This window comes from Corvus cornix, chromosome 3 (assembly GCF_000738735.6).
Source record: "Corvus cornix cornix isolate S_Up_H32 chromosome 3, ASM73873v5, whole genome shotgun sequence".
Taxonomy (NCBI): Eukaryota; Metazoa; Chordata; class Aves; order Passeriformes; family Corvidae; genus Corvus; species Corvus cornix.
Genome location: NC_047056.1, coordinates 13,334,534 through 13,359,938, shown reverse-complemented (window position 1 = coordinate 13,359,938; position 25,405 = coordinate 13,334,534). Strand labels below are relative to the sequence as shown.

Sequence of the window (25,405 nt, the reverse complement as noted above, 5' to 3'; positions counted from 1 at the left end):
CTCCTGCAAGAAAAGCTTTCTGGCTTTGATACCTCCAGTTTCTAAAGGATGGTGGAAGTAAAAGCTGTGTAATAGCAGAAAAATGATGAGGAAAAGGCTATGGATTCTTATGAGCTTTCACAAAGGCTCTTGCCAATTATACAGTGACAAACCGAAGTTTATTCTTAACTGTCTGTGCCAGGGAAAGCTCTTCCGTGTCAGGCACAGAGCGGGAGGAGGGCGCGCATGATCCTCCAGCTCCCACACGAGTTTAAGGGCTACTGGCTGAAGTCACATCAAATGCTCGCTCGTCTTCCTGCCTCTGCCCTCGCACAGGTTAATTAAGTGCCATTAGCGCCCACCTCGGGGAGCTCAATTGAGCAGAACAAAAGCAGCAGGCCAGGGGCAGCGCAGGACCCCCTCCCTCCAGCCCTGCCTGGATGATCCAGCCCAGCAGCCACAGCTCCAGGCGAGGTCTGCAGCTGCGCTGCCTCCCCTGTCTCTCTCATCAATGCCTTGCAACAAATTCAGCCCTTTGAAGCTCCCTGACAGCATCTGCTCTGCTCATGGAAGGATGGATTAACTACTTCACTGAGCAGGGACTCTGAGCTCGCTGCGATGCCCTGGAGCCCTTAACTGTGAAGACAAATCATGTTAATTAGGGACTACCAAGACACAAGACAGTATTAATCTTATTAGAAAGTTAGATGGGGATGCAGAGCAATTAGAGGTTATTCTACTGAACAAGGCAGCTGAAATGGCACTGTAATAAATTACACCAGCCTCCAAAATCACCCTAAAGTACAAGCTATCTTTTAAGGACTAGAGGAATGTAAAACAAAAGTGACATAAATGTTCGGAGATCTGCAGTGATAAGTGTGCAGGAGACTAACAAAAATACCTTTTCTTTTTTTATTTCTTAATCCAAAAAACTCAGTGCACGCATTTTATGAGCCAAAGTGTCTCAGGCAGGGACAAACAGGACGTAAGAGAATTGCACTCTGTAGCTAAGTGATGTGGTGCTGTACCCAGGAGTCTGGAATATGATTTGTGAGACCAGAACTCCATCCTGGATTTACAGCTGCTTGCTAAGTAATTTGGAAGCTGTAACTCTATTCTCATAATGCCAAAGTAACATTATTAAGGTGTTTTTTAGATAGTCTGTCAGGAAATTTACTGTCTAGCCTGGTGGGGCTATATCCTTGTTGTTCTGTTCAGTGCTACCATTATTCAAATAGTGATGGGGTCTTGCTTTTAAAGGACACTTTTCATAAAACCACTATTCTTAAATGAAAGGTAAAGCACTTTACCTACTGAAGCCATTGCTGTTTTGCTCAGGTACATAGCATCCAAAATACTTAGGAGATGGTGCTTTACACTCTAAGTTTGGCTTTGGTACCTTCAGGTGATTCAGACAGTTCATGAACAAAAATCTCATTTCATGGTCGTTTACTTGATTGAGAATACCAAGATGTTTTATCCTATTCAGCAGAACCATTAGGGAACATTTTCAACACTACATGCAGCTTTTGCATTGCTCTAAAGTGGAACTTCCCACATTACCATCCCTGATCAGCAGATTCAAACGTGATGGAGCAGTGTGGGATGAGGAGGACAAGGATCCACACAGAGCTGGGCTGCAGCAACCCATGGCCTCTTTGGTGAGGGTGCTGTAATTCTAGAGTTGAAGCACAAAGCCAGAGTGAGCCTCTACACATGACCAGTCTTGTTCCTTGGACAAGCTCTGGAGTCTTCCAGAGCCATTCTGGCTCCCCTTGAAAAGGTTCCATGGAGACCAACAACAGCAAATCTCTTTTGGCAGCCGAGAAATGAGCTGTGGTACCTTGTGCCTGACATCACCCCAGCCCAGGCTCCATAAATAGTGCAGGCTAGGGTGACCCCTGACTCTACAGATTCTGTGAATATGAGTACCAGCCAAGACAAATTAATCCAGCCCAGATAGAACAGTTTTCTAAAAGGAAGATTTCTTATTAGGAATGAGAAAATGTGGCTATTATGGAGGCTAGTGCATGTGTCAGCATCAGCAGATGTCCTGTGATGTTGTGGATGAGGACCTGAGCAACCTGCTCTCCTTTAACCCACTTGGAGAAAGGACTAAGTGACCTGCAGAAGCCTCTTCCAGTCCCAGCCATTCTGTGGTATTTCAGTAACTTTAACTACTCCACACAAGGCTTAGCTGATCTCTCTGGTTCTTTTCCCAGAGCCGCGTCCTTCTGCCACCACGTCTGACAGCTCTTGAACACAGGCCTCTTCATGACTGCTCAATTTATTTTTGAAAAGCTGCTCTGGTTCTAAAATGTCAAGTGCAATTACTCTCTCACAGCAATCAGAAAACTTGCTGGTGAGTTGCTGATCACACCAAAACAGGTGAACTTCAAGTCACTCCCCTGAGCCGTGCATGCTCCTGTCAAACAGCTCAGCCAGCCTCTCAGGGGAGATGCTTTCGTACCAAAGGGAAATACTGCTCTGTGCAGAAGTGGGGTCCTTCTTTAGAAGAAATATTTACATGGATTAAATCATCATTTCTGCAGGGACTAGTCCTCTTCTGTCTGAGAGCAAAGCTAAAGGAAATGCCACAGCTTAGCTGAGCAGGTCACAAACATAGATGAGTACTGGGTCATGTTCAGGTGCCAGGTTATCCACAAACAGTTAATGCCTCTTGGCCAGCTGGGATGTATCCAGCAAGGCCTGCAGAGGCACAGCCCTGTAAATGTGCTTGTGAGATTTTATACATCGTCTTTTCATCTGAATGCCCCCCTCTCCCCCCCATCACTAGGAGCTCTTGTGTTCCCAGTTTGCAGAAAATAGCATTTGATTTATACCTATTTCTGTCAAAGGACAGATATTCCCTTTACCAAATACTTTCCAATCTCTGCCAACTAGCTACTGGTCAGCATTAGACAAAAATTCATATGTATTTCTTTGTAGATATCACGAAGCACTGAGCTCCCAGCATCACAATAGAGCCCATAATGATTTTGAGTAAAATATGAAAGTAATACCTCTAATGTACAATGACTCAAGGACCTCATTTTGCAGAGGCTAGAGGAGACTTATCTGGAGTGAGGTGTACCAGGAAAAAATGTTGTACAGAGAAACTCGAAATGAACATGATTTCATCCTGCTCCTCTTTTTTTAAATTCTGATGTGGAATAGTTTACAATGACGCTGGGGACAATGGTAACATGTACAACACTCCTATGCAGGGCTGCTGGAAGCACTTAGTGTCAAAAGGTGCAGCTGAGATTCAGACTTTTAAATGTCCTTTCCAGAAGTCACACTGGGGGCAGCAGACCAACTGTAACACCTGACACTGCAACGCAAGACTTCACAACCTAAACAAAGATGTTGTTTCTCTGCTTCTCTAGGTCCTCCAATTAGACTAACTGGAATTCACTAGGGTCAGTTTTTTATGGTATTTTCTAAGCAAGGCTGGTTTTTGGGGAGTACCAGTCCTGCAGAGGAAACAGAATTCACATTTGCCACTTGTGTGCCAGCCAGGGGCAGGACCTTCAAGTGGGAGGCGGTGTTTGCACCCCACAAGACTCTCCCTGTGCCTAAGAGCTCTTTATGCAGTTCTTGAACATCCCCAAAGCTACTCCTCCCTTTTTTGGGTGGGGAACTGTGTACTGCGGCTCTCTGGAGCAGCTCAAAAAGCTTCATAACCTCCCACTCACCAAGGGCTGCGTTTTGCACCTTGCATGGCTCCCCCAGTCCAGGACTCTGGAACAAGCAGCATGGAAAGCTGAGGAATTCATTCCCTTGGAAAGAAGGAGTGGGCATAGAAAGAAAACACTTCCTTCAAGAAGCCAAGGCACAACTGAGGGATCATCCATCTAACCTTTATTCATTCCTCTGTTGTTTTACTTTTCCTTCTGCCAAAAAAGACATCTATGCTGGACCCAGATTCATCCCTGATGTAAATCCACTGACTGCCAGAATTACACTGGGGATTAATTTGGTTCACCAGGTCTAACCTGATCTTGGCAGCAATTCTGAAGTGCAAACTGCAGGAGGACAGTACTTCTGAATAACAGTAACAGGCCCTGGCAAACAGCATATGCCTGCTGCTTGGTATGAGGTTGATAAGTCAAATTCAAACATGGGTAACATGAATAGCATGGATGCTTCCTTAAGCAGAATTAGAAATGGAAGAAAATTGATTCTATATGCATATGTGTACTTTCCTAACTTTTTTAGCAAGTCTGTTGAGCTGTATGAGGACCATACATCTGATGCTCTGCTCAGCAGATGGTGTTGCTCTCCTTGCTCCCCAGATGAGCAGGACCACAGTGCCTGGTGATGATGGCAGCTCTTTGGGCTTGCCTTGTGCCCAGAAGCTCTACAGCTGGGAGACTCATTATCCAGCTCCTGTGACTCTCCAGCTTCTAATGGCCAGGTGTGGTTTAAGCTCATTATCCCACCTGGATTCACTGTATCAGCATTCACACTACAATGTGAATTCGGTTTATGGGACCGCACAGCTGAAACTAAGGGGAGATTGGCACTTTACCCCACTACAGAAAAAGGTCTCTTGCAAGTCTCCTACCTCTCCAGAGCTGTGTCAGTCATGCAGCTTCTCTTGTCTCTCCAGCTCCCCTAACCAACTTCCTTCCTCCCTTGCTTTATCTTGGAAGTGTTGCAACATTGGCTCAATTTCCCTTCTTTCACAAATGAGGTTTCTGTCCTCTCTGCTGAAATAGTTCTCCCGAGGTCTGCAAAGAGTCTGGATGAGTGTCAGGACATGTGCTCCATGTGCAGTGTTTCTGGTTCCTGGCTCTGGTCTGCACTAGGGCTCTCTGGCATCTTGCCATCTGCCTCACTTCTGTCTCCTACCATGTCCTCAGCATCTCTCACTCTTTGTTACCATCCTTCTCCTGTTTCACAGAGGCGCTGACTCAGCCTCTGCAACTCCCTTCCCCCTGTTTTCTGCTCCCTCCATACCATGCCCTCTTTAAACTTCACCTGCACTCAAGCCTTCGTGTGCCATCTCCATTTCTATGCCAGTGACTCCACTCCTGCATCTCTTTAGGACACTTCTCCCACATCCTGCCCACTCTTTCTGGTTTCTCTGCTTGGACATCCTCTCCTCTTAATGAGGATGGCAAAATCAAACTCCATTTCTTTGCACAGTGAATGGTTCTTAATGATGACACCACCAACCACCTCTCCATCAATCTGGCTTGCAAGTAAATAGAAAAGGAGGATAATATATTTAATTCCTCCCTTTCCTTTTCCCATGCACTCAGGTCGCTCCAACTACTATTTCTTTTTTCTCTCTCTCATAAAGTCAAATGTTTTTTCCTTTCTTATATTCACCTACTCTCTAGCCAGAGTTCCCTTTCACATGCCACGTCAAATGCTTTTCCCTCTAAGACTTTGCTTTCAGAGCTGGTGAAAACCTGTTACTGTTTTCATTTACAGACATCTTGCAACACAAACCCCCTACCTTGAATCTGAACCTCGAATTTTTTCTAGATCCTGTGTGACACAAGGTAACTCGCTGTAACAATTTATTTCTGTAGTTAAAATCCATATTAGGAATCTATAAAGGCTTCATCAGTTAACCCATTGTTGTGTCATTTTGTTTTTTATTTATTTAAGACTAATCAATAGGTCAGATGCTTTTCTTGCACACGTAGGTGCCTGCAGCTCTGACTACCAAAAAGACCGGCAGCAATACTTTCTCCTGCCCAAAATTCAGTAAAAGTGCTCCTTCCCACACCCCTCCTCAAAACAGGGGCTCTCCTGTGTGCTCTGTAAGCACGGACATTGATGTGCTGCTACACACCTCAATGTTCTCCTCCTACTTAGGAATTCCTTACTCGTCTATGCTAATCCCTACAGGTGTCTGAAGTGTATTTCTACAGTCGTTATAACTTCCTACACTTAAGCATTAAATTACCCCACGTTTCTAGCTAAAATAATTCATTTTTCTTTTAATTTTAGTGATTAAAAATGTAGCACTTTTCCTTCCCTCACATTTTACAAAATGAGATTTCTAGTACAGTACTGTACAGAAGCAGCAATCCAACACATTAGAGCTATTCTGCCATCTTTTATTGTGCCTGCAATGAAAATAAATAAGCATTTATTTTTAGCCGTGCTACACAGAACAATCTGATAGCAGAAGCCTGTTATTGTCATTCAAAGGAGCATTTGTTTACCCAGATGCACTCATGAAAAGTTATCTTAAATTTTACAGTTAGTATTTTGCAGAGAAAAATGTCTGTTCCATGCAAAATCCAAAGACATTGATGCACTAAGACCACATCACAGAGCAGCTGCATCTTACTCCTTCTCTTGGAGACGGATTGGAACAGCACCACCACCCCTCTGGGACCTCAGAGTCATCCACAGCAAACCACGCCTCTCTATCTCAGACACAGGGAAGGAATTAAGGCAGTGCAATACTCTAAGCAGAAGGGTTTACTGTAGGGTCTCACATCCTTAATGATTACACTGTGCACTAAAAATGGAACCACTGTCCTACAGCAGCTCCTTGTAGGGAAAAGCTACAAGTTGGTTCACAGGACAGCAGGGGAGAAGGGAAGTTTAAGTTCAAAATGCACAGGGTGAACTCCTGAATGAGAAGTTGCTAAGGGTTGTGCAGACCACTTTAGTTCTCACCCAGAAAATGCTCCTCATGTAGAAAAGGAGTTTCAGCACACAGTAAAAGCACTGGGTGCTTGTGACTGGGCAAAATCGGAGTCATGGATGGGCCTGGGGTGTAGGTGGAACAAACCAGCCTAAATGTGTGATTCATGAAGGGTCACTAAGCACAGGGAGCTCAAGGCTGCAGTGCTCCCCTGGCAGTTCCTACTGTGTCACCTGAAAGAACTAGAGGTAGCCCCAGGACTTTTTAGAAATCTTTGTATTTACTTTTGCAATTTTCTCTGTACTCTTCTCAACTGTTTTATCTGACAGAAAGCAAAACCAGATTCGGGGTGGGAAGAGGATTGGATGGAGTGAAAATTGTGATTAATTCCTCTCAGTACTCATTGAGCTAATACTGAGCAAAACACACACAGAAGAAAGGTCAGTCAAAGACTATGACAATACAGGGGTGCAATTACCACTCGCGGGGTAGGAAATTCCCTGAATCTCAGAATACCTTGAGGAAGAAAGGAGTATCTGGAGAAGGTGCTGGTGCATTTGCTGACACACTGGCTGTCTGCACAAAGCAGAACCTGTCTGGTGCTGTGGGAAAGTTCAGTCTTGTCATTGCCAGACAAGTGACAAATCAGACAAGGCAGGCACAGTCTGACCATCCATGGGATCCATGTGGAACACCTCATTTCTAGATCTGGGATTAAGGCAATACAAGTCTATCAGAAAAGTGCTTTTTATTTTCCAGTTAGTGAAAATTAACAGCTGAGCCAAACTGCTCAGCAGGGAGAGAACACAAACATAATTTTTACCCTTCTCAAACGTCTGGCCCTAAACTATTTATAATCCTTCAAAAAAATTTTTAACATATGCAAGTAACTGCGTCTATTTTTCTACTTACTCTGTTTTAAACATACTGTCTCTTCTGTCCTAATGTCCACACTGACCAAGAGCAGCACTTCATCTACTTCTCTTTATTTTAGCATCTCATAAGTGCTAATGATACCCCTGTGTACGTCTGTGTAATTACACATGGCAGTGTTCTCTTCCTTCTTTTGAAGAATGATAGAAGGAAGGCAGAGAAACCAGAGCATGGACCTTTGAAAACATTTAGGCACCAAATTCCCACTGAAATCAAGGAATTCCATGCTAAATCATGCCTCAGGCCATAGTGAAAGAGCTATCAGGTTGCTCAAATTCTGGCTTTCCTAGTTAAGCCTTGCTGCCCTCCATGGGTTTTGCCTATAGTGGAATATACAGATTAGGATTACAAGTATGGACCAGAAAATAAGTATCTCACAGGATATTAAGGAATGTTCATCTGAAATGTCTTTCCCATGCTGTCATAATTTATATTTCTTCCTGTTTAAGCAATGCTAATGATATTTTATGAGGATTTTTATAACTTGAGGAAAGCAGAGCTGATCCAGTAGCGTCCTATCAAGTGTTTATTCTGTGCAGCTACATTAGAATTTAATAGGCTGAAGAGGAACAGTGGCCAGGCAATTAATCTCTTCCTAGTGTAGGTTATAAACCTGTATCAGAGTCAGAAGAAGGGAACATGTATCTGTGTCACAGCAGGTTCAGTGCAAAGTCTTTCCAGAGCTCCCCTAAACTTAAACTTGGCTTTAACCATGGCTTTGCACTGAGTTTTTAGCAGATGGTTTTCTCTGCTTTTTCTTGATGTGAGGTGCTGTCATCTCCAGCCAAGATCAAGGGACAGATACTGTTTGTAGAATTGCTACAATCACGTCTCTGATGGAGATGTCAATGTCCCAGGAGTCAGAAGAGTGAGACAGGAAACCTTTCTACATCAACCAGAGATTACTGCCAGACACCACCCTGGCTGGCTGGGGTGAAGTGAGGAGAGGCAGTAGCCAGTTCCCACCTGTCAGCCCCACTGGTAAACACAGCAGCTCTCAATGCTACTGATAAGGAGCATGCAAGGACCTCTCTCATATTTTCTACTCCTTAAATAATGCATAAAGGAAAGAAACATTGTGGACATCCAGCACACCTCTCAAGGAAGGGATCTAAATATCACCATGAGCAGTGCTGAGAGAACAGGTGCTCAAGGTGTTCCACAGTCAGCAAAGCCCTCTGGACTTTCAGGCTGGGCTAAGGAGGGATGCTATGGATGAGCAGGACAGAAACTGGTGATGTGCTGTGGTGAGCTGCCCATGGCTGGCTGCCAGGCACCCACCCAGCCACTCTCTCACTCCCCTTCCCATCCAAAGGGCAGAGAGGAAAAATAAGATTTTAAAAGTTTGTGGGTCAAGATCAAGAACAGCAAAATCACTTACCAATTATTGTCAAAGGTGAAACAGACTGGACTTGGGGAAAATCAATTTATTGCCAATTAAAATAGGTTTGGAGAGTGAGAAACAAAACATGACCCTTGCCCCTTAATTTTCCCTCCACCCCCAGGTTCAATTTCACTCAATCCTGATTCCTCTTCCTCTGCCCCACTCTGAGCAGTGCAGGACAGACGGGGAGTGACAGGGGATTGATTTGTGGTCAGTTCATAGGAGTTCCCCTCTGCCACTCCTTCCTCTCGATGCTTTCACCTGTTCTGGTGCTGATTTTTCCACAGGCTGCAGTCCTTTGGGATAAATGTGCCCTAACATGAGCTCTCCACAAGCTGCAGTTCCTGCCAGGAGTACCAGTTCCAGCATGGGCTCTCCATGCACGTCTCTCTGCGATACTCTCACAGATGTGTCCCCCTCCCTCCCTCCCTGCAGTGCTCGGCTGCCCAAACCTTGCTACAAGAACTCAGTATCACACTGATAGCTTTGGAAAAGAGCTACCAAAGAGCTGCACTCTAATGGTGGAAATTATAGAAATTACAGGGTTTTATGTTGAGCACTCACAAGAAAGAGAGGAGGTCTGAGCTTCAAAAATGCAGAGATTCCATGGGACACAGCAGGTGTGTATGCATTAGGAGACAGCACGGAGGTCAGAACTACTTCAGTTCTTGTAAGGACGAGATGAGATCCAGAAAGATGTGTGGGCAATGCCTGATGTATTTTGAAACTATTGAAGCAAATTGCTTATTTTGCAAACCAGATAATGAGTAGCTTTCATCTGACCTAACTTCAGGTATCTGCAAGGGACGTGTCTTGATCTAAGCCACTTACCCTTCGGAGGCAAAAAAAAAAAATAAAAACCAAAAAGAGACGGAGGCCCCCAGAGGGTGTGATTCACTTAACCTAATTTAAAGAGATGAATCACATGCTGGTAGTACCTAATTCCTCCCCACACACTATAAAGGCAACCAGCTCAGGTGCACAGGTTACATGAACCCCATCCAATATGCCCAATAAAAACATTTGCCATTAAGCTATTTTGATTAAATAATACCAATTAAAATTCTTCTGCTTTGGTGTATCAGCCAGCTAATCAACTCCTTTAGGAGGAGCTCTTCCTACAGGCCAGTAGGATTTAACTCTTGTTCATTACAGATCTTCCTCTGAAACTTCTGGTACTGCCAGTGTGGGGCACAACAGAGCAAGGACTTTGTTCTGCAGGACTCCTGTGCCCTCGGTGTAGAATACAGCCCTGTTACTATGGATACAGGAGGATGGCAGGACCTAAACTGTGGTTTATGGTAATACCAATGCACCTATTTTTAAAGAATGCTTTTACAGCTCATCCCTGTTGGTAAAGAGAAGTGATGCCTTAGGTTTTAACTTTTATATTTTTCAAATCCTGTACTGCTTAGTGTGTAACTCTGAAGTTTCTTGTAGCCTGTTAATTTCTGCTCTCTCATGCTAGGCAGCCATAACAAAGCCTCTCTGGGCCTGCTCTCCAAGGACACTCAGACCATCCTAGGCCCAAAAAGTATAAACCAAAAAACCTCTAAAGGGGGGAATTACATCATTAACTGAAGCATTAATTGGAGAATTAACCCTGCTATGCAAATGAACCAAACTTATAAAAGTGTGAAGAACTCGTGACCTGTTGTCCATCTTGGGGTCCATCTTGGCAGTAGCCTCTGGCTCCCCAGGGGGTACCTTTGAAGGCCTTTCAAATAAATACCTACCTTTATTCCCTTACTCCTGTCTAGTTTCTGTTTCTAGGAGGCCTCTCAAGGCATCAGAAGTAAAGATGAGTTCTTTGTTCTGATCATTACATTTTATCAAAATGACCTTGTTGTTGCTTGAAGGCTTTGCAATACTGATGAAATGTTCCTGCAACAGCAGGAAGACATCTAAATTTGATGTTTCTAGCTCTTTTCATACTGCTTTTCTTCTGGAGGGTATCTTTTTCCAACATGACAGTGTTTGCAGGGCTCAGATGAGCCCTGTTGCTAAGAAACAAGTCCCAACTGTGCCTTTAAAACTCTGCCTTTAAACATACAGCTCCAGGAAATGTTTTTCTTTTCATTACACTGTATTGTGTGTTTTTATTATGACTTCTTTTAACTTGGATCTGACTCTTGAGGTTACATTTCTATCACAGTCTTCTGGGAAAGGACTTTTTCCATTGTCTGTACAGTGCTGTGGTCACCTACATAGTTGCAGAAATAATATATTTTATAATTTGATTACTTAGAGGTCACAGTAATGCCCCATTTTTCACACAGTTGTGGTGCAAACAAGAAGGAATACGAAGCCTACTTACTGCAAATATTGGTTAATACTGAACTACAAAGCACAGGATAAATCAGTGCTCTTGCAAATGGCAAGCCTGAGCTGTACCTGTGCTTGTCTGGCTTTGGGTTTTGGTGTGGGTTTTCTTTTTTGCCATACACTAACTAAAAGTTACAAAGTTAATGCTGAAGCCCCTCGTGTGTGTGCAAGATAGTTTGGGGCTCTCACAGGCATAAAGCAGATCATAGAAACATGTGAGGGAGCAACCAGCACATCCAAACTAAAAACTGCTCTGTCCATCCTACCTATTTACTGCGTTTTCATTAATGCATGGCACAGACAACACCTCTCCTCTCAATGAACACAAAGTCCAAGAGGGATGGAGGTAGTTCATTAGTTTTCCTGGAAGAGATTAATAGAAACTAAAGTGTGGCTGCATTATTTGAGGCACTGAATTTTGCAAGAAGTCTGTGTAGATTCTCTTGCCACTTTTGCCACCAACTTCCTGGACAATCTGGATATTTCCCCTGAATTCTCCACTCAGATTACAGACAGTCATAAGTGTGTGACATAACTCCTCCTTCATATCATAACATCCCCTTCTGGATCATAACAGGACTTGAGTGTAGTCTGCACCTCACAGAGCTACTGAAATAATAATGACGTGTATGTGGCACTTAGGGATGCTGTTTAGGGGTGGCTGTGATGGGTTAATGATTGGATTCAATGATCTTAAAGATCTTTTTCAGCCTAAATGATGCTATGATTCTATGAAAACACTGCTTGACTACCTACTTGGCACTTCTCACAACAGTAAATAGTGAACTTCTCAGGAAAGCTTTAAATCACAGTCACTGGAGTAAGTTATCATGTCATTTAGGTATCATTCCTTTTACAAAATGTACCGCAGAACATTTACTAGTGTGTGATGAAGCGTCATAAATATTTAAAACAAGCCCACATTCGTAAGGGAGAAAGCAGATTAAGTTTTATGATGCAGCATAAACTAGATTTTTAGCTTTGGCTGCTGGCTAATTTGAGGCATACAATTCTCAGTGAGTGTCCAGCTTGGTACTGCAACTTGGGAAGAGTCTTCCCTGGTTTAAACGGTAAAGAGCTCAGCTCTGCAATTCTTCTTTACAGAAATAATAAAGGAGTAAACTCAAGGGGCCAGCTCAATGTTACTAGAAACAAAAGAGGTGAGCAGGGGTGAGACAAAATAGCTCTAGAGGCTCAACACCACATTGCTCTGTAAGTTGTGGATTCTCAGCTCTAATAAGCGAGTTGGGCTTGCAACAGGAACCTTTTGTACCTGTTTTGCACTGGTTCATATGATGGGTTGGTGTTCCAAGCAGTGTGACCTGGAATCTACAGAGCAACTGGAAAGGGGACACCCTCTCTGTGCAGTTCTGCCTTGGCACAGAGAGTAAATGAACACCAAAAGAACATCTGGTGGATTGAAAGCGTTGATGTCAGACCAGAACACAGACACACACGTATTGTACCAAAAATACCATGTTTTAGTTAATACACAGAAGAAAAAGCTTTTATTCTTTGTGTCAGTACAACTTCTAATCATCACAGCCTCAGTAAGAGAAGGATTCCCTGTGTAATTGCTGAGCAAGAGTGGTTTCCAGGAACTAATGCTTGTTCTAAACTCCATTCCCAGCTCTACCACAGGCTTCTTCTAAGTGTCAGCTGCACACAGCACAAGGAGACAGATCCTACTTTTAACTGCACTGCCTTGAATTTACCATCCAAAGTGGAAATACTGAGGCTTAGCTCTGATGGAAATGAGCATTTGCTCATTGGCACCGTTGTGCAAAGGCATTATCTGGGTCAGGATGGGCTGGTGCCATGGACTGCCTGAACCCAGAGTCCCCCCCATTCTGCTCTCTACACCCATGGCTTGGTTCAAGCTCTGCTCTGCACGTGTGCAGCTGTCCACACCTCTGCAGGGTGGGTGTAAAAACACACAGATGTTTTGGGGCAATACGGGATGTAATGTAAGGGGTTGGCTCTCCAGGCACAAGAATCAGCTCCCCATGTACAGCTGACCAAGAAAACAAGAACCAAGTTAGATCACCTCAGGGAGTCAGGAGAATCCATTTCCACATTGTTTCTGTGGGATGTGTGGGGGACCAAGTGAAATAAGTACTCACATGCAAGTCAATGTATAAAATTACATTCTGACTTTTAAAAGAGGAAAACAAGAGACTGTTTTTATACTTTTAACTGACAATGATTGTAGTCCCTGTGCTCTTTTCTCTCTTTTACATGAGACAAGAAACCATCCCACCAGCTCTCTGCAGCCACAATGAAATTTCAGTAGGAGGAAAAAAAAAATCCCGTGATGCTGAGTCTAAAATATTGTTTTTTAAGAAGTTTAGTTCTTGTTTTATCAAAACCTTGCTAAACCTTCCCTGGCATTGATCAGTTTGTTGGATGCAGAGCTCAAGCAGAAATACAGGCAGCAAAAACTGCATCATCAGCTTTGGACAACACACAGGAAGATTTGGCAATGCTTTCACAATTAAACAGATCAAGAGAGGTAATTTAATGGCCCAATCCAGAGAATCCACACTCATCAAATTGTCTAACTACATTGGAGAAAATGTTCCAAGTCTTTCAGTGGATTACTCAGTAACTAGTCTGGTGCAAATCAACTTGGAAACGAGTCTGCTTTGTCTCAATCATTTCAAAAAGACAGAAGGAAAGTATGGGGAACCAGGCTGATCCCTCAGCCAGGGAGGGATTTTCCTCTGGCTACACCTCACAAATGTCTCAATTTTTGACCATTCCTTTCTCACCATCCTAAATCCTTTGTGAACCCCTCTCACTAAGACAGCAATTCCAGAGTGTGTTGCAGGGCAATGAGAGTTGTGTGTCCTCACAGCTGCTTTGTGTGTGTAGATCCAGAAAGGTCCAGCTGTACTTTTAGCCAGAATTGAGTCTTCACATTCTTGGAACCGATTTTCAGTGGAAACTTGAAGTCTCCTCACTCCAAAACAGTGTTCACAAGAAGACATGAAAAAAGTCTAATTTACAGGGAATATAAATATATATAACTTATTTTTTCTTACTATAATGAGCTTGTCCTGACCACTATCAGTGAGAGGTCTGACTCTATGGACCACTCTGCATTGTGATTTCTGTGGGGCCAAGTTACCATCTCTGTTCCCCACACAGCATAGCAAATACAATGTTGGATAGTCACATCCAAAATATCATGTTTATGGAAATCAAATTGTCATGGCAACAGAAGAGGTCTTGCAAGTATTTTTAAAATAGCAAATTAACAAAGCCAATTTATGAAATATAAAATCCATTCTTTTATAAATGCTCTTAAACAGATACAACAAATGGTTTTCTACCTACAGAAGGCTTTCCTTTAATGCCATGATCTCACTTCACCATAGTGGCATATGTAATAGATATGCATGCAAATAAATACGTATTTTACACTTAAACCAGGAAAACTATTTCAGCTGGACAGTATCATACTAATGTCATCATTTAGCTTATTTCAGGTGAAATATTTTCACAAAAACGTCATGATTCATACTTTGTGAAATTCCTGAACTTTTTAACATAGCGAACTTGTAACAATGGCTCATTATAATCTATTAGTCAACAGTAAATCTCAGTTCTTCAAATGCTTATTACCACTAACACTTAGTAAAAATGTACAAACAATTTTTAAAACAACATTCTTGTTTGGTCCAATTGAATTTTTTTCCCCAACACAATCACAAGATTAATTTGACCATTTAGCCCTTTTGAATTCTTTAAAAACTTATTTGTGTTTTAACTAAAACAAAATTATTATCCACAGTCTCAAAGCATTTTTAAGTTTTGTGTGGGCATTCACCAATGCTTGTGGCCAACTGAGAGTTCAGCCCAGATAACAACCTGCTGAGAGGCTGGATAATGCCCTGTCTCGTTTAAATTCATGTTCCCAAAGATGGCCTTAGTCCCCTGCACAATTCCTTGTATCAGCATTATTTCTGAAGTTGGAAATGCAGCACACGATGAACTCCTGCAGAGAATATGATTATATTTCCAAGAGTTCCACATTGATTGTATTCACCATTTCCTCTGACAAGTTTTGACCATGATCCACTCCAGGCATATCCTCTGGGTATGTTTACACCGGGACTTTTAATTTAAGTTAGTGTATCGCCCATCAGTTTCTATCAACTACCTCATTTATATTTACTTTATTTCATGATCATATGCTGAAAGACGTGGATGTCCATGGTTTTGTCTAATATGGCAGAGTTGTAAATTAGTTAGTAATGTATCCTCTTCTTTAAATTTAAAAGCTCAGTACAATTTTGCCATCCTTCAGTGCTGAAAAATCATCACTCAGATTCTCCAAAACTGAGAATTTAAAAAAAAAAAGAAAAAGGCAATTCATTCTTTCTTCCCACGGCCTCCTTTTTTTTTTTTTTTTTCTTTTGAGACAGGATCATTATCTTCAAATCCTGCTCCACAGCCGTAAGAGTTATATTTTTTTCTTTTCCAGAAAGCAAAGTTCTCATCTAATCAAGAGCCTCAGGGGACAAGGTTCTAAGGAAACACCAAATATTGTGTGAGTTGGGGTTGCATTGCTAGGCCTTTTGAGATGCTGTCAAGTAGTTAGAGAGAAATTGTTTGATTTGTAACTTCTTTGGAATGGAAACACTGAGTCTGAACTGTCTTTATTACAAGGCCTACATTGCTGAAGGAAGAAGGGTTGGGAGCAGCTTCTAAGTGGTAATATGGAGAGACAACAAACTGTGGAAATGAGTATTTTAAATCAAATATTTGAGTTCTGTCCACTTATTTTTTCCTTGACTCTACACAGAATGAAACCTAAGTTTATAACACAAGAAATCAACAAGTGAAATATAACTAGATAGAATGGCATGTGACTTTTTTTCTCAAGTTCTTAGAGTATTTTCATTTTAGGCCTCCACAGATAACATAAATGCTCACAAACCCTAGGAAGGGGAAGAGGGATTAACTTCTTCCCTTAACGAACAACCTCCTTATCTTCAGCAGAACCAAGGAAATTCAGGTTTCACACTCCTGCAATCTCTAAAGCAAGGTCAATGACACAAACTTTTATTTCTCCTGTGAGGCTGGGCCCTAAGCCTGTCAGTGATTAAAAGCCATTTGGACAGAGGCCTTAATAATATGCTTTCACTTAGTCAGCCCTGAATTGGGCAGGCAGCTGGACAAGATGGTAACGCAGTTCTTGTGCTCGAGGCACCAACTCGGGGTGCCCCAGGTCAGAGCGAGTCCAGCTGTGTTCTTCTGTGCGTCGCTGAAGCGACTTCGGCATCAGGAAAAGGGCTGCTGGCTGGGCTGGCTAGCTGGCTTCTCTGCACAGGGAACATGGCAGGAGCTGATGGGATCGGCTCACCTTAGCTCAGAGACAAAGGAAGAGAGAGGCTGTTCGGGTCTGGCTCCTAACAGGTTTATTGTGAGAAGTTTCGCAACCAAACGAGCTCGGAAGGGATGGAATGCGATGGGAAGCTCCACCGAGGCTTGTCCTCAGTGTTACAGAGAGTTTGAAAACCGCGGGGAAAGGGGAAAACAACCAATGAGTTACAAGCCAGGGGGAGGATACAATTTAACAGGAACCACTGGGGGGAAGCGAGAGGCGGGAGTTATACCAGAGAACCAGCGAACAACCGAGGAACTGGGAATTTTCCCGAACCGGGGGAGGTGGCTTGGACCCGGGCACCGCCCGGGGGGTGCAGCTTTGGCTTCTGAGCCACCCATCAACCCACCCTCTGAGTCTGCCTCTTCGGGAAACTGCATCCAGGGGATGGGCTGGGATTGACTGGCATCATGCTGCCCCAGCCCCACAGTGGGCTGGGTCACCGCAACAAGGTGGGAGTTGTAGGTCCCTTCCAAACGAAACAGTCCATTCTGCTTTGCCTTCCACCAGCGTCTTTGCACAGTGCTACAACCAAGTCTGTAGGCATCCACCATGGTGCTGCAACTGTGTCACTTGGAAGTTGTAAAGTTCTACAATGAAGACAAGTCCGAAGACAGGAGAAAGAATGGCATCTGTCGGATTGACTTCTTATTGAAAACAAGACAAGAAAGCTCTCTTCATTTTCTCTTTTCCAGGTTACCTCTGAATATAAGTTTTCATAAATAATTGCAAACTCCAGTCTCTTTTACAAACCTTAGGACTATTTGAGAATCCCTTTACCATCCAATCACTTGTTTCTCCACAAAATTCAAAACTGGGTACAGATTCTAAAATTCACCTTTGTGCCAGCCACTGCCAACTGCGGGTGTGTTTGTGTTCAGGGTCCTGCTCACAGGAGCCTGAGGAACCTGGTTTCAGCTTCCTGCTCCTCCCTTTATGATCCTGAACAGCTACAGAAACTCTCAAAGTTCTTTTCATAGTGGAGACATTAAATGGCAGCGAGCTGCTGCAGGCAATGGTGCTTTATCAGGCTTTCTAAATCTCTCCAACACCCATTGATTCAGAGCAGGAGAAAATTCACTTCCTTCCTGCTATCCAGACTAGGAAAAATTCACCTGTCAAAAGCACTCTCCTCATCCAAGTTACTTTTACCTTCAAATCCTTTCACTCCTTTTCTCCTTTGCTGAATCTTTGCAAATGTACTTTTCTCCTTCTGGACTTGATTCTGTTTCTCTCCACGTCACACCCTTCATCTGGAACATCTTTCTAGCCACCTTAAAATTCAGCTGGTTTACTTGGCCATTTAGCAGCTCTTTTCTGCTGCCTGCTCCCACCTTCACTCTTAATCTTCAAGTACATCTATCCAAACTGCATTAAATAACAAACAAGATTACAAGATGCTGAGCAAACCCTGTCTCCTTATGTGTTCATTAAGTAATGAATATCTCCACAGAGCTGCTCCAACAACAGCAGTGAGCAAAAACCACTGAACGAAAACGTCCCTGGCCATTTCTTTTGTCTTCTATTTTGGTGGAAACAGAAGGCATGAGGGAGGCAGAGAAACTTGTTTGCATTTTAGCTGGTCTGGCACTGACAGCAATTCAAAGGCTGCAGCGCTGGGTTAGTGCACAGCTTGACAGCGAAATGAACCAAAAAGTCATTTAAAATGCAAGCAGAGCTCAACAGCTGACTTCTACCAACTGTAAGAAGCTAGGAGCAAAAACTAACCAAAGGACAGAAAGAGTACTAAATATTTGGACCAAGGAGCTACAAACTTGAAATACTTTTGCATTTATTCAGATCACTAATTATCTGTGAACCTCTTTTGAGTTTTCCAAGATTGATTGTCATTCTAGGTGGTCCAGACACTTCACGGCACAAAAATATTCCAGACTACCAAGTGGTGGTAAGATTGTGGAATGACTGTTCAATACCATCAGCCAAGCAAGTTATGTAATACAACTAGACTTCTCACTTAAATCTCTGTTATAAAAATAAAAGAAAATAAAAGAGGAAGTTAATGGTCTTCTACTTGCTGAAAAGAACAAAGACCTGCAGGTGCAGAAACCTGAGATTCAGCTGTTCTTGTGCCCAACTTTACCTCACTGTGAGGATGATCTACAGCTGATACCACCAGTACCAGTAAAGGAGCAGTAGCCTGGATGCACACATTTTACTGCAGGTCTCATTTCCCACCTTGCACAAGCACAAGAACAAATCACCATAAAGAACTTCATGACCTTTTCAGTGGAAAATACAAAACCTGACAGAGTGAAGTCTACGGGCAATAGGTTTGCTTTGTTTAATTACGGTCCCATGAACAAACAGCTTGTTTCTGCAGACTACCAGCATCACAGGCTGAAAGGCAATGTTAGCTAAAAAACTGCAGCAGTAAAGTTCACAAACACAAATTCACACAAACACTGGAGAAAACCTTTGTTTTCCACAAATGAGCTTGTAAATCACACAGATTCATTGGATTGCATGTGTATAAGAAAAAAGATATTTAAAAGGATCATCAATACCAAAAGTAGTTTTAGATTTTAATGCACAGATGTCTGAAAGCCCAAATTTCTTTTTTGCACTGTTTGTTCTACCATAGATAACAAAATGTGGTTTTTCCTTGAAATTCTTTGTTTCAATAATGAAGGCAATGGATGCTTGCTTGAGGCATCTATTTACCATTCCAACCACAAAAATAAAATAAGTATTTGTAATTTTATGCAGATCTTATCCCTTCAATTTTCTCAAGTGTTGTGTTCTGTACTTCTGTTCATCTCTTTGGAGAGCTCATTCTGCTCAGGAGAGCCTTGGTTTCTAATGAGAAGATGCTTGGCTTCTATAAACCAAATATTAAAGCCACATTCACACAGCTGAAGGTACGGTGCTTGAACTCTATCAAGACTGAATAAACAGATGGCAGAAGACTCATGGTACGGAGCTGACACACCCGGGAACGGGAGAGCTGCACTGTGGAACCACGGAAGAAGAAAGTTCAGTGGGCTGGGAATCACCCCTTCTTTCTGTAGCTGCCGTGAGAGGCTTTCACTCCTGAACTCCTCCACGGGCTATGTCGTGGCACATGGGTGGCTGCTCTCCTATCCTGCACTAACAGAATTTTATGCTACGTGTTTCAATTACTCTCTGCATAAAAATAGTGTACATGTGTAATGCAGGCTGTGATCCAAAAGTCCACCCCCTTCCTGACAGGAGCCATTAATCTCGGAGAATACCTCCGACTTTCAGATAATTTCACTCACTTCTCACATTTCCCTCAAGTTCCTCCCCCCTCCCCTTCGTTTACCCCCTCCCACACACGTGATGTCGAGAGAAGGAAGAGCAGAGAGGAAGGAGGGCAAGATTCCCATGTATCAGCTCCGGGAATGACAAGGAGCCAGAACTTCTCCCACGCTGACTGGCACATGGCAGCTCCAAGAGAACACAGTCTGCCAGCTAAAGGGCACGGCCAGCCCTTCTCCCATTTGCCATCTGCAGGGCTGGAGGTGCACACTGCTCAATCGTGCGGGAACGGGAGAACTGGATACACTTCCACCTCTGCTGACAGCATCATCTTCCATTCTCCAGAGCTCATCACTGCATGATTTGGCCCTGATGCCTCAGAGCCTGCTTCAGAAACCCAAAGCCAGACCAGAGGTTGCAATGCCTGTGGCAGAGCTGGAGGGCATGATGGCTTTTGCCACAGCACCCGGTGACTCCTCCCTCACCTTCCTCTCTTATTATCTCCTCCTTTTATGAACCTGAGCTTGGGACACCTTCACTAAAGCTCAGTCCTACAGCCCTGTTAGACACAGATGAGAAAGACTGTGCTGGACCACGGAAAACTGATTCAAAACATTTCCAAGTGGTTGCGCCTATCACAGGGAATGGAGGGAATGTGTAATTTCAAGGCTATTCTGCAAAACAGATTACAAGTAGATGGGCTAATCACGATTTTTTACACTGCATTTGGTCTGAATTTAAAGTTTTGGCAAGGCAGAAGTTAACATATCCCCTGGGTATGAAAAAATTCCTATGAACTACATCTCTTGTAACATGTATGGAAAGAGTAGTTAAAACCCAGTTTACAATGCATCTTAAAACCTGCAGTCCTGGGTTATTACATAAAACCCTGAAAATTAACCAACTGAAAAAAATAAACTGACTGTAAACAAAAAGAAAGTGTTACTTCTCCTGTCCAAATAGAGTACTACTGCAGAACATAAATAGCACAAAGGAAAAATAAAGCAGATATTTAAAATTCTCAGATTTCACCCTCACAGGTGACTTCCATACCACAGCAAAGACAATTTAACTAAAAAAGTAGAGGCTTTCAGATGCTGAGAGTCTGCCCAAGGATTTGGTAGCCTGCATCAGACTGCAATTTCTATTTGGATATCACTGCTCTGAGGCATGGTGCACTAATGAAAACCTCAAATGCACCAGTCTCCAAGCAGTGGAAAACTTGATTTATTCAATGTTTCCCATTTTTTGTCTGCTCTGGTGGTTTTTGACCCTTCTTTGCAATTGCACTGCAGAGTCTACACATGAATGACAACTACATGCAAAACAGACGAGTGATGAATTTAGGGACTGAGAAATAGAGGACTTCCATTAACACCTAAACACAGTCACACTCTCCAACTAAGCAGGCAGAAATATGCAGCAAGCCTGTGAAACATCATTTTAACATGTTATAAATCTGGACTACAAGAACTGATGGGAATTTTGCCATTTACTTCGTGGGGAACAGGCTCACATCCTTGATGTGAATACTTCACAGTGCTGCAAATCTTATCTATTTTACAAGTGTTGCTCAGCTCATTGAGATGGCTGAAGTGCAACAATGACACAAAATCTCTTTTTACCTTGAACATTCCTGCCAGTAGATTCGTGATCCTCCTGTTTCCCCTTGTGTGTGGGCTTTGTGATATATGACAGGATGTGGCTGAGAGTGTAAATAGCTGTATTCTAGTCAGGTGTATCATCTCAGAGTAAGTTTTCGCTCAAAATGCATGTGAAATTAGCAACTTCATTAACAGAATGGCTTATTTATGTACAAACTAAGTGCCATGCTTTGCATACAGAGCTTGGGATGCATCTCCACAACACTGCATTTTGCCAGTCTGTGGAGATGCCAAAGGGAAGGATTTCTTTTGATTTGTAGTTTGTTTGTTTTGCTACTTTTGCAGCAGGGTACCAGGAGGAACAGTGGTACAGCCAGCCAGATCGTACTGCTGAAATCAGCGCATCCAAGGGAAAACAAGTTTTAAAAAAATCTCCGCCTGTAAAAAAAAGCCCCCAAAATAGAATTAAAACCATTTTGTGCTGGTCCAACCTGTCAGTGGTTACACAACCAACACGGCTGCATAGTCCAGATTCAACTCCCAAGCTTTCAACCAGCATGGGCTGAGAGCCCTGAACACTCACCTTGAGGAAGGAAGCGCTATCTGCTGTCCTTCTTTAGGCACCTTCCGTGTGAGGGAAGGCACAACACTGACTACCTCTGGCAGACCCACAGCAGCAGCAGCCAGAGAAGAACTCTGGGCAGAGAACCACATTTCAAGCCAATTCCCACATGAGGATGACTTATGGGGGTCTACCCTAGCAGGATGAAGGGAGAACACTGAGGGTTTTCTAGCGTGCTGTGAAAAGCAGCACAGTGTGAAGCGTCAGATCATTCGGATGAGGAAAAGGGCGTGGTAAGTCAGGCTTTTTTCCTGTACATCTACGGTGAAGATGTGGTGTCTTCTATACCAACAGAAAACAACACTCACTTTGAAAACTCTGGTTTTGAACTTCTCTCTCTGAAGTGGGAAACTAAGCCTCAGGAAACCTAAAACTCCATGACAGCACTCAACTCCAGAGTCTGCCTTTGATTCATCACTCCAAGTTCTTCAGGTGGCTGCACACAAGGGATGTGCGAACAACACATCTGAGCACAATGCATTGCATCTGGAAGCACACATACCAGTCCTTCCACAGGAAAACCCAGAGGTATTCCAAAAGGTGCAAGTTTTCCTCAGGAATACATCCACAGGTTCAGAGTGAGCATGCTGGAATAGCAATGGCTTGTACATGTTGCACACACTATCCCACCCACACTTAGGTAGTACTTTAATCAGAACTTTAAGAATTTACAATTTGTTAAAGAATTAAGCCACCTGAAACACATGAAGCAATTAAAGGCAGGCAGTAGCTCTTTAAAAGTAGGGCTAGGTGGAGGATACTCCTGTATCACAAGGAAGGCTTCTACAGTGGTTACAGTAGCAGAAAGAGCAGCCAGAAGTGGACTATGAGAGACTTGAGGTACGGGATAATGAGTTACGGATTTTGTTTGGTTTTTTTATTAAGGTGGTTACTTTGCTTTCAGCTAGAATACTGGTATTTAGCCTTGTGTTCCAGGGCTTTTGTAGTCTTCAAACTGTAGGCTCCTGTTACAGTAAGCAATTCCTAATTAAAGAGGAGGAAAAGGAAATATAGAAAGGATGCAGCCCATCTTAAGGATGTGTTACCTGAGCTCAGTAGAGACTTTGTATTGAGAAACTGCGGATCCCCAGTTTCTCTGGACAACGGTTCTAACGTTTTCCAGGGGTCTCCATAGAAAACCCAGGACGGTGGGCTCTGAAAGCTCGCCTTAGCTAGCGAGTGGTGCGGTCACCGTGAGCTTTGGTCCTCTGACTAAAATGACAGTTCGCGAGACCGCGAACAGCTGAATCGCTTCTAATCCGCACGATCTCCGCGCGGCGAGAACGGAGGGGTCGGAAGGCGCGGAGGATGCTCTGCCCTCGGCGCCGGGCACCGGCGCTGCCCCGCAGTGGCGGGGCGGGCTCGGGCCGGTGCCCCAGCCCCGGTCCCCGCTGCCGTGCGAGGGAAACGCGACTCTCGCCCGCTCCACTCGGTGGGGTGCGGGCGCTGCCCCGCGGCTCCCCGGGGACCCCGCAGGGCGCTGCCCCGGCCCCCGACGCGAAACTTTGCGGAGGGGCTCCTGCCCCCCTCCTTTCCTCCATCCCTCCCCGCGGTGCCGTCGGGGAAAGTTGCCGCCGCGGCGGGGTCCGGCAGCCCGGGCGGCCCCGCCGGGGCGAAGCAGCCGCAGGTGGGGAGGGGGACCCCGCGCCCCGGCTGCCTTCTCTCTCCCTCCCTCCCTCCCTCCCTCCCTCCCGCAGCATCCTTACCCAGCCCCGGCACGAAGGTGTTGAGGAAGAGGCAGATGACAGCCACGGGGAACGGCATGTAGGGGATGGCGGCGCGCAGAGGGCCCTTCTTCTCCCGGACCTGCACCACCACCCCGCTGGAAGGGGCCGTGCCGCCCCGGCTGGGCTCCGCGGCCGCCGCGCTCTCGCCGTCTTTGGGCGAGGGCTCCATGGCCGGCGCGGCCGTGCCCCGGCGGGACCGCAGCTCCCGGCGCCGAGCGCGCTCCCGCCGCCAGGCGCGGCCCCGCCTGCGCGCCCCCCGCGCCGACCCCTCCCCGCCCTCCGCCCGCCCCTCGCGGGGCTGGATCCCGCCTGCATCCCGGCAGATTCCCGAGCCCCTCGGCAGCCGCGCCGCTTCCCGGAGCGCTTCCCGAGCCGCCGGCGCCCGCAGCCGTACGCCCCTCGCCTCGTCCCGCCTGGGCGGCGAGAAACAGGGCAAGGCGCTGTCCCGTTCCCCCGCTGGAATGGGGAAAGACAACTCCATATGAGGGAGCGCAGAAGCGGTGGAAGATCGCGCCCCGTGCGCCCTTAAAAGTAGAAGGTGTAAGAAAAGGTGTAAATTAAACCCACACGCGTTTAATTGTTTGAAAATCCCTGCGGTAAGGAGGAAAAGGGAGGAGAGCCACAAGAATTGGAAGGCAAAGAAAAAAAATGTCCCTGGAGAGCTAAACGCAGCTTAGGACAGTGTGGAAATGTGTATTCATTCCTCGGTGCCAAGAGACGAAACGTGCCTTTGTAGGGCTGGTGATTATTGTTCAGCATAGAATTCAGTGGGTGAAATGGGAGCAAAACTTGAGCGTGTCTAGGTAAAAAAAAAAGAAAAAGAAAGACAATAATTGTCACTGCAGACGGGATTCAGCAGAGAAAACGGGGAAAATATTAAAGGCATTAATCCTGATATAAAATGTAAGTGTGACACGTATCCTTGCATGAGAGAGACGGTAGTCTGTGTCTTATTGTGCATTTGGAAGCTGTGTTTTTGCCGAGGAATTCCTGCTAGGAATTTAGATTTTAAGAGAAACCTTGAACTACTTTATTTATGCCACTTGAATACCACCTGACAATGCGTTATTCAACAGTTTAATTGATTAGAGTACAAATTAGCACAGCGAAAAAGCTGGGTAAGCTAAATGAGACACATGCAGAATCTTCTTCCTAGGTTACAGTATTTTATTTTTCTACTTACTGGGCTTGAAACCACAAAAACATGACAACCCATGTAAAATCTCTCCTTTTTAACAACAGGTTTTCTTTGCTTATCTTCTTCTTTGCTATCTTCTTATCTCTTTATTTTCTTTGCTTATCTTTTGGCTTGTCTTCTGAGTGCATTTCATACAAAAAAATCTTGTGACTTTTTAAAATTAAGCACATAGGACTTTTTTTTTTTTGTTTAAGCACAAAGTTTAGACACGGTTCTGAAACATATTAACCAATCTGGCTTTTCTTGGGTTTTTTTAATGGTGACATTTATTTCTATCAAAATAGTTCGTGACAGCCTAGACCCCATATTGCCTAAACACAAAGCCATTGGAGAGATGCACCTTCCTCTTGGAAGGTTCTGATGTAACTGATAGGGACTCTGT

The 25,405-nt window shown here is 44.2% G+C and overlaps 1 protein-coding gene across 6 annotated transcripts in view; it reads right to left on the bottom strand.

Annotated features, from left to right (window-relative positions):
• STUM (stum, mechanosensory transduction mediator homolog) overlaps positions 1-24,047 on the bottom strand; it is a 48,664-nt gene extending 24,617 nt beyond the window's left edge. For all 6 annotated transcript variants that reach the window (XM_039569411.1, XM_039569409.1, XM_039569410.1 and 3 more), the window contains exon 1: positions 23,805-24,047. In XM_039569411.1, the coding sequence (XP_039425345.1) occupies positions 23,805-23,994 (190 nt within the window). In that variant the 5' untranslated portion in view covers positions 23,995-24,047. The remainder of the gene's footprint in view (positions 1-23,804) is intronic.
• Positions 24,048-25,405: the final 1,358 nt, after the last annotated feature.